This window comes from Hibiscus syriacus, unplaced genomic scaffold, assembly GCF_006381635.1.
Source record: "Hibiscus syriacus cultivar Baekdansim isolate YM2019G1 unplaced genomic scaffold, ASM638163v2 tig00000329_pilon, whole genome shotgun sequence".
Taxonomy (NCBI): Eukaryota; Viridiplantae; Streptophyta; class Magnoliopsida; order Malvales; family Malvaceae; genus Hibiscus; species Hibiscus syriacus.
Window position 1 is genome coordinate 861643 of NW_024061782.1, and position 9026 is coordinate 870668.

The 9026-nt window shown below is 36.2% G+C and overlaps 1 protein-coding gene across 1 annotated transcript; it reads left to right on the plus strand.

Annotated features, from left to right (window-relative positions):
• Positions 1–7415: 7415 nt before the first annotated feature.
• LOC120175550 (probable trehalose-phosphate phosphatase I) lies at positions 7416–7958 on the plus strand. The gene has a single exon (XM_039182180.1). It carries the CDS (start codon positions 7416–7418, stop codon positions 7956–7958), a length of 543 nt encoding a protein of 180 aa, XP_039038111.1.
• The last annotated feature ends 1068 nt before the right edge of the window (positions 7959–9026 follow it).

The window sequence follows — 9026 nt, forward strand, 5'->3', positions numbered from 1 at the left end:
AGTATGTTGTTTTGCTAATAGAACTATATGGTTGTATTTTTATAGATGTCCGGACAAAGTAGATCTAGAAATGAAGTGGGAGACGATAGGCCCGCTGAAAGCAGTAATTCACCTGCCCTGGCCAGGCAGAGTGAAGAACAGACATCCTTTGGAATGCCTGTCAATGATCAAGATATATTCTTTAGAACGTTAGACGTTGTATTGACGCATTTCCAACCTCCTGTTACTTCAACTCCAAAAATGAATGTTGAAAAAGAGTTGAAGGGATTAGGAGCTCCAGAGTTTAAAGGGGAAGCCAATGAAAGTCCTGTTATTGCGGACCTTTGTCTTAATGACATGAAAGTCATGCTTACGGAACTTCATTGTTCCGATGCTGAGAAGTTGGATGGAGTAACTTCCTTGTTGAGAGGACAAGCAATGATCTGGTGAACCAATGTTACATTGAGGATATCTAATGCCCAAGTAACTTGGTCATTATTTTTAGAAGAATTCAAGCATAAGTACATTGGAGATCAATTTGTTCGTCAAATGAAGAAATAGTTCATGAATTTGAAGCAATGGAATCACACTGTATATGAGTACGAGTGTGAATTCAATAAGTTTAGACGCTTTGCTGCCGAGCTAGTCCCTACTGAAAAGGATGCTTGTGAGTGGTTTGTAGAGGGTTTACGTCCTCGGTTAAAGGAAATGTTGATTGTCTTAAATTTATCATCATTTCAAGAAGTAGTTAACCGTGCCAAGGCTCTGGAAAGAGCTCAGAACGAGAGGTTTGAAAATTCAAGAGCTCAGACAGTCAAAAGAACGGGTGTTTCTTTGAGTTCCGCACCATAAAAAAAGGGCAGAGATACTGGTTTTCGACCTCAGGTTAGATCAGAATCAGTGGCATCCTCCACTAAAGGATCAAATCAAATGAGAGGTGGACAAACTCAGTCAGTGGAATCTGGAGCTGGGAGAACTAATCAGAGTCAAGCCAGACAATGCTCGCATTGTGGAAAGAATCATTTAGGGGTATGCCGGATGATTTCTGGAGTCTGCTTTAGATGTGGAGACGCCGAACATTTCGTTCGAGATTGTCCAATGTCAACCAGTGAATCTGTAAAGCCAGAGAGGTCTGTTTCTGTTGCCCAGAGGGGAAGAGGTAGAGGCAGAGGAAGAAGTCAGTCAGAGTCCTCTGCTCAACAGGAGATACACTCCACTGCTCGAGTGTATAACCTCAAGACTAATGAGGATTGTGATGACCCAGATATTATAACAGGTACCTTTCTATTGTTTGAAAAATGTGTTATTGTATTGATTGATCCGGGGTCTAAATATTCATATATTACTAGTACGTTAGTAAGAGAATTGAACATTCCTTTAGAAACTAGTAGCAATGAAGTAATAGTGACGAATCCATTAGGGCACAGTACTCGGGTAAATATGGTGAGCCGAGGGTGTCCCATACGGATTCAGGGAATTAAATTCCCTGATAATCTAATAGAATTACCTTTTAATGAATTCGAAGTGATACTGGGGATGGATTGGTTATATCATTATTACGCTGATGTCGATTATAGATTGAAAAAAGTGACGTTGAGAAGTTCCGAAGGAATATAAGTTATTGTATTTAGTGAAAGATGAAATCCATTAGCAAATGTGATTTCACTGATGACTGCAAAGAAGTTACTGCTACAGAGATGTCAAGGGTTTATTGCTAATGTACTGGATGTTAGAACCAAGGAGAAAGGGATTGAAGAGATTCCTATAGTCAGAGAGTTTCTCGATGTATTTCCTGCAGAGTTGCTAGGTTTACCTCCTGACAGAGAGGTAGAATTCCAGATTGAGATAATACCAGGAACAGCGCCCATTGCAATGGCACCATACAGAATGGCTCTAAAAGAATTACAAGAATTAAAGATTCAATTAAAGGAGTTATTGGACAAAGGGTTTATTAGACCAAGTGTATCACCTTGGGGAGCTCCAGTTCTATTTGTTAAGAAGAAAGATGGATCAATGCATCTTTGTATCGATTACAGACAACTTAATAAAGTGACCATCAAGAACAAGTATCCACTTCTACGAATCGATAATTTATTTGATCAATTAAAGGAAGCTTCAGTGTTCTCAAAAGTTGATTTACGTTCGGTTTATCATCAATTAAAGATTCAAGAAAAAGACATTTCAAAAACGGCGTTTAGAACAAGATATGGTCACTATGAATTTATCGTGATGCCGTTTGGAGTTACGAATGCACCAGCTGCTTTTATGGATTTAATGAACAGAATTTTCCAACCATATTTGGATCAGTTTGTTGTGGTGTTTATTGATGATATTTTAATATATTCAAAGTCATAAGAAGAGCATAGTTCTCACTTACAGATTGTTTTACAAATTTTACGAAACAAGAAGCTTTATGCTAAATTTTCTAAATGTGAATTCTGGTTGAATGAAGTGGCATTCCTTGGACATGTAATTTCTGCAGAAGGAGTTCGAGTGGATCCCCAAAAGATTAAAGCTATTCTGGAGTGGGTAGTTCCAAAGAATGTATCGGAAGTTAGAAGTTTTCTGGGGTTAACTGGTTATTATCGAAGGTTTGTTAAAAACTTTTCGATTATAGCATTACCCTTGACTAAACTGTTGAAAAAGGAAGTAAAATTTGTTTGGACTCAAGAATATCGAGAGAGTTTTGAAATGTTAAAGAAGATTCTTACAGAAGCTCCAGTGTTAGTTCAACCCGAGTCTAGAAAGAACTTTATAGTGTATAGTGATGCGTCTCATAGTGGTTTGGGATGCGTATTAATGCAAGAAGGCAAAGTGGTGGCCTATGCTTCGAGACAACTAAAACCGCACGAGAAAAATTATCCAACACAAGACCTAGATATGGCGGCAATAGTGTTTGCTTTAAAGATCTGGCGTCATTACTTGTATGGTGAAAAGTGCTACTTGTATACGGATCATAAGAGCTTAAAATACTTGATGACTTAGAAAGAGTTGAATTTAAGACAAAGAAGATGGGTGGAATTTCTCAAGGATTATTATGTGGTGATTGATTTCCATCCTGGAAAGGCAAATGTGGTAGCTGATGCCTTGAGTCGAAAGACGTTTGCAGCTTTGTGAACTCTTGATGCTAGATTATCGTTAAGAGAAGATGGTGCAATTTGTGCAGAACTAACGGTCAAGCCCGTATGGCTAAATCGAATTAAAGAATTGCAAGTTAAAGATGAAAAGTGTTTAAAGATGATACAACAGATAAAGAATGGAGAGGGTACGGATTATGAGATTAAGTTTGATGAGAACTTGTATTATCAAGAAAGATTAGTAATTCCAGATGATGATGAATTAAATAATGATTTGTTAACGGAAGCTCATTGTAGTCCATTGACAATGCATCTGGGAGGGAACAAAATGTATATGGATCTCAAGAGTCGATATTGGTGGCCGGAAATGAAGAAAGACATTACAGAATTTGTATCAAAGTGTTTGACTTGTCAACAAGTCAAAGCTGAGCATCAAGTTCCGTCAGGATTGTTACAACCAATTTCAATTCCTCAATGGAAATGGGAAAACATAACGATGGATTTTGTGACGGGTTTGCCTTTAACTCCGAACAAAAAGGATTCAATCTGGGTAATCGTGGATAGATTGACTAAGTCAGCCCATTTTATTCCAGTACGAACTGATTTCTCCATGGATAGGTATGCTGAGTTGTATATTAGAGAGATTATACGGTTGCATGGTGTACCTATTTCCATAGTTTCTGATCGGGATCCTAGATTCACATCACGGTTTTGGAAGTCATTACATAGAGCATTGGGAACTCGGTTAAACTTCAGTACAGTGTTTCATCCTCAAACCGATGGTCAATCCGAGCGAACTATTCAAATTCAGGAGAATATGTTAAGAGATTGTGTCATTGAATTCAAAGGATCGTGGGAAAGGTATTTACCACTTGCTGAATTTGCATACAACAATAGTTATCAGTCAAGCATCAAAATGGCTCCCTATGAAGCTCTTTACGGAAGAAGATGTCGTATGCCCTTGAACTGGTATGAACTTAAGGATCGAGAAGTTATTGGTCCTAAGTTGATTCAGAATACGGAAGAGAAAGTTCAAGTAATTCAAAATAATCTGAAAGCTGCAGTTGATAGACAGAAATCGTATGCTGATTTAAAAAGGAAAGAAATTAAATTTCAAGTCGGAGATAAAGTGTTCTTGAAAGTATCTCCGTGGAAGAAAGTATTAAGGTTTAGACGTAAAGGAAAGTTGAGTCCTCGGTTCATTGGACCTTATGAGATTACTAAGAGGGTAGGATCAGTAGCATATCAGTTAGTTTTGCCACCTGAAATGGAAACGATACACAATGTTTTTCATGTCTCAATGATTAGGAAATATAGATCTGATCCATCTCACATTGTGACTACTGAAGAAATTGAGATTTGACCATATTTAACTTATGAGGAGGAACCTGTTCAAATATTAGCTCACGAAGTCAAGCAATTAAGGAACAAGACTATTCCATTGGTTAAAGTCTTGTGGAGGAATCACAAAGTAGAGGACACAACATGGGAACGTGAAGAGGACATGAGGATTAAGTACCCCTACCTCTTTGCATAATGAAAATTCGAGGATGAATTTTCTTAAGGGGGGGAGAGTTGTAACATCCTCAATACCAGGTTAGTGACTAAATTGAAAAGTTTCAGATTTTGGTGATTAAAATAAAATGAATGAATAGTATAAAGATTTATATGTAAATGATTGTGTAGGATTGAATTGAAAGGAAGAAGGAATGGAAGGGAAAAAGAGTCATTTGCAAGGAAAATTAATTAAAGAATGGATAAGGATATATATGAGTACAAGTGGGTTGAAAAGGAGAGAACAGCAAAGGCTTCCAGAGTTCTCTTCTTCTTCTTCTTTCTTCCTTGTGCGTGTGAACCAAAGCCAAGGTAAGATTTCTGATTATTGAGTTTCTTGTTAAATTTAATATTGGGTTTTGATTATTAGATGATAACTAAGCTTAAGGAAAGCTTAAGTTATCTTAACATCAAAGGATGATTGAGTTAGGAGAGATTTAAGATTTGAAGTTCTTAAATGAAATCTTGGAATAGAGTTTATAACTAGAATTAAGAGTTAAATTTGACTTGTCATCAATCTAGTTAAGATATACGAAGTGTTAGAAGTAGAATTCAAACATGTTGAAAAATTGATGTAATTATTGAATTACATATGAATGATAGGATTTGGAGGTTTAAGATGAAATAAATAAGTATAGATTGGTTTAAGTATGTGTGCTAGAGTTAAGAATGAAAAAGTGGATTAAACATGAAGGATTTAATCCAAAATGAATGGATTTTCGGGTTCAAAAAGAGGATTCTGGGCAGAGTGCATCGATGCACATTCATAATGCATCGATGCATCAAGGTTAAAACCCATAAATTGTTTGAATATGTATCGATGCATTAGTAATGCATCGATGCACTCTTTTAAAATAAAAACATCGAATGCAATTGGTGCATCGATGCATAAGGAGTGCATCTATGCATCCCAGCAATAATACTACATCGAATACCTTTTATGCACCGATGCATCAGTAGTGCATCGATGCATACCTTCATTAAAAGATGAAATTGACTTTTCTCTTAGTCTAAAGAGTGAACCATTAGAATATATTAGTTATAATACTGATATAAATTCATGTGTGATTATGTAGATACTAAAAGTAAGCTTATTCCGGAACGATCAAAGGATTAGAATCGAATCAAAGCAAAGCTAAGGTGAGTGCATACTATATGTATATTATAATGGAATAAGACTTGTGATAAGTCTAATCCCTATGTTGATTTTTATAATACAGTAGTTGTGAACATGCATACATGATAATTATTGTGATACATGCATAAGACATATATATGTTCATGTGATATGATATGTGATATGACATGTGATATGAGAACATGATATGAAGTGATATGAGATACATGATCACAAGAAAAAGGATATGAGTACATGAACATATGAAATATAAGAATAATGCCCATAGTATACGATATGAGAACTATAGGTGTAATTGGCATGCCAAGAGTCGAGGGTATAATAGTCCTTCGGGATGTAGTGGTCCTACGGGATGAATACTGAACTAAGGTTCGGTGCCCCATGAGGGAATTGATACGAGCTGTGGTGACAATATTAGTGCATAACCTCAATGTACTCACATACATCTATTCTCAATAATATACTTGGGCAACAACAACAGCAATTGAAATACCGATTTACAGTGAAAGTGATACAAGAAGGTAAGTTTCGTATGTGCATTATATGATTATATATGTTATCGTGTTATAGATACATGCATATTGAAATGTCATGATCCAATGGTAAGTATGAACATTCATAAGTTTATTGTTGCATATTCATTTATTGCCTCACTAAGTCTATGACTTAGCGTGTAAGTGATTTACACGTAGGTACCAAGAATCAGGAAAAGTGAAAATAGAAGTAGCACGGACATCAATACTACTAAGAGATCAGATCAGAAGTAATTGACAAAGTATGTACTTGGTTATGTATAGAGTGTTGGCATGTAATAAGTGTTAATTACGAATACTCTGATCGATTTTGTATTTTATGGTCTTATGTAAATTAATGTATTTCGTTTTAATGAAAGTTTTAAAAATTCTCGGGATTTTTCTATAAGAGTCAAAGTTTGAAAAGTCAATGTGACACCTCAGACTTGTATTCGGGTCGGATATGAGTTAAGAGTGTTACAGCAAACCTTGGATTTCAACTTCACGACGAAGGATATCCAATTCAAGGCTTAACTTTACAACGAAGGGGTCATCCACTATTTCAACTTCACAACGAAGGAGCCATCCACGATTTCAACTTCACGACAAAGGATATCGTGCCCAATTGATCGACTTAATGTCACAACAAACACTATCAAGTCTCAAATCAAAGAAAACCAGACAAAAACTAGTTATCTTTTTCATCTTTATCATATTCTTGTTAACACTAAAATGTGCAAAGAGTGAGCTATAAACACCCGTTTTTGTCCGGATCTACAAAAATATTTTATTATATTATTTATTATTATTATTATTATTAATATTTTTTTTATTTTTTTCAGACCCCATGTTTACCTACCCACTATCCACCACTAAACAACTACCCACTCCATTACTTTCCACTTCCAGGGCAACATTTCCCATACCTCTCTGCCTGCACAACAGACTCGAAGTATATAAATTCTTTCCATTAAAGACAAATCAAAGAGGGGGGCCACGGGAATATGAGCTATTCTTCTCTCTTTGATTGTAAAAAAGCCTATGTGCTTTTAATATTTTAAACAGTCTTCTGATCCAAAATGGGGGGTTTGGTTTTCACAAAAAAAGGGTTCTTGAGATCTCACACTTGTCATCTTCTCTGCTTTCTTTCAGACTATGTTTCTCTCCCTACTCTCTTCAGATAAACCAGAAGAAGCTAAGGGAAAAATGGCTAACCAACAAAATGTAGTGGTTCTTGATGTGATATCGCGTGGAGTTAGGAATGTGTTGCCTCCATCATCTCTTCCAGTACCCGAGTCCTTTTCACCTCAAGACCTTAAGATGCTACTGATGAAGAAGTTGGAAACTGAAAAAGGAGGGGCTAAAATCAATGCCTGGTTGGATTCCATGAGAGCTTCTTCTCCAACTCGCATCAGGTCTGCTTCCTTACCAGAAACCGACGACCGAAGCTCCTGGATTGTTCATCATCCCTCGGCTTTGAGCATGTTTGAGCAAATAGTAGCTGCATCAAGAGGGAAACAGATTGTCATGTTTCTTGATTATGACGACACATTGTCTCCTATTGTCAAAGACCCAAACCGAGCTCTCATACACCCTCGGATGGTGAAGGCGCCAGGAAACATTCTCAGGTTCCTTGGAGTAACTCTTGATAAATGTGAGAATCTCATCGACTCTTTGGTTAATATTCTCATAAACTAGTTTGTTTCTAGCAAACCAAAGGACCCAGATTGTTATTGCAAATTCATTGTGTCTGTAACTGTTCTTACTAGAGAAAAGGCACTCAATCTTTTCATTAAAAGTATGGCTATTTACCTTTCCTGACCCCCGAATAACAAGCTTTCTCCACACATTGATAGCAAAAACACATTTCATGCTTACGTGTAACGGGTCTTCATAAAATTGATTGCATCGAGGACAAGCTGGGTTTGAAACCACCTACTTTAAGCACAGATTAGACATTTTGGAATGTAGTTCAGACTAAAATTCCGAAGGAGAATTTTGAAATTAAATAATTTATTTATTTATTTTATTGTACAATCTAACAATATTTTTGATTTTTTAAAGGAATTTTTAATCAATCAAAGGTAAGTAATTTGAATCGAATGTTTTAAATTTTAATTTTAATTTTTAATTTTTCACAATTAAGATAACCGATAAATTAATTGGTACCGAAAGGGCAGCTCAAGGGTGTTAATCATTCATTGACTGTAATCGACTCTCGAATCCGATACATTTCTGGTAAAACGCAGATCAGGTAAGATGGTGTCCGATCCACCTAAATATTTTTAAAGTGATCGATGACGACTCTAATCAAATTCATTCAAGTCGAAACATAATTATGGACCCAACCGAAAGACGATCTCGATAAGTTCCAAAACGATACCCAAATTTTTAAGACTTGAGAGTTGACCAAGTCAACCGCTTTACACATCACATGAATAAGGATAAAACTTATCCCACAAGGTCATATTCTTAACATTTTGTAAAACCAAAATATTTCATTTACCTGAGCTAAAAATAGGATAGGCGATGCATCAAGAGATCCATTTACCATGAATTACCGATTACCTTAAATTTCCAAAAGAAAGAAACCACACCAATCTTATAGTCAAATGAATATATCAGCTTCCACCTGATTGTACTCAGTATCCCTTAACGCAAATAAAACTCTGTTTAGCAATCGATTGTTCTTCCTTAAAAATAGTTTTGTTCCAAATAACAACAGTACCCCCCAGACCTTTCGATTGCATGTGACACTCAGAATTC

Coding starts and splice junctions, on each gene's coding strand:
- LOC120175550 (XM_039182180.1), top strand. CDS start 7,416: ATGTTTCTCTCCCTACTCTCTTCAGATAAACCAGAAGAAGCTAAGGGA.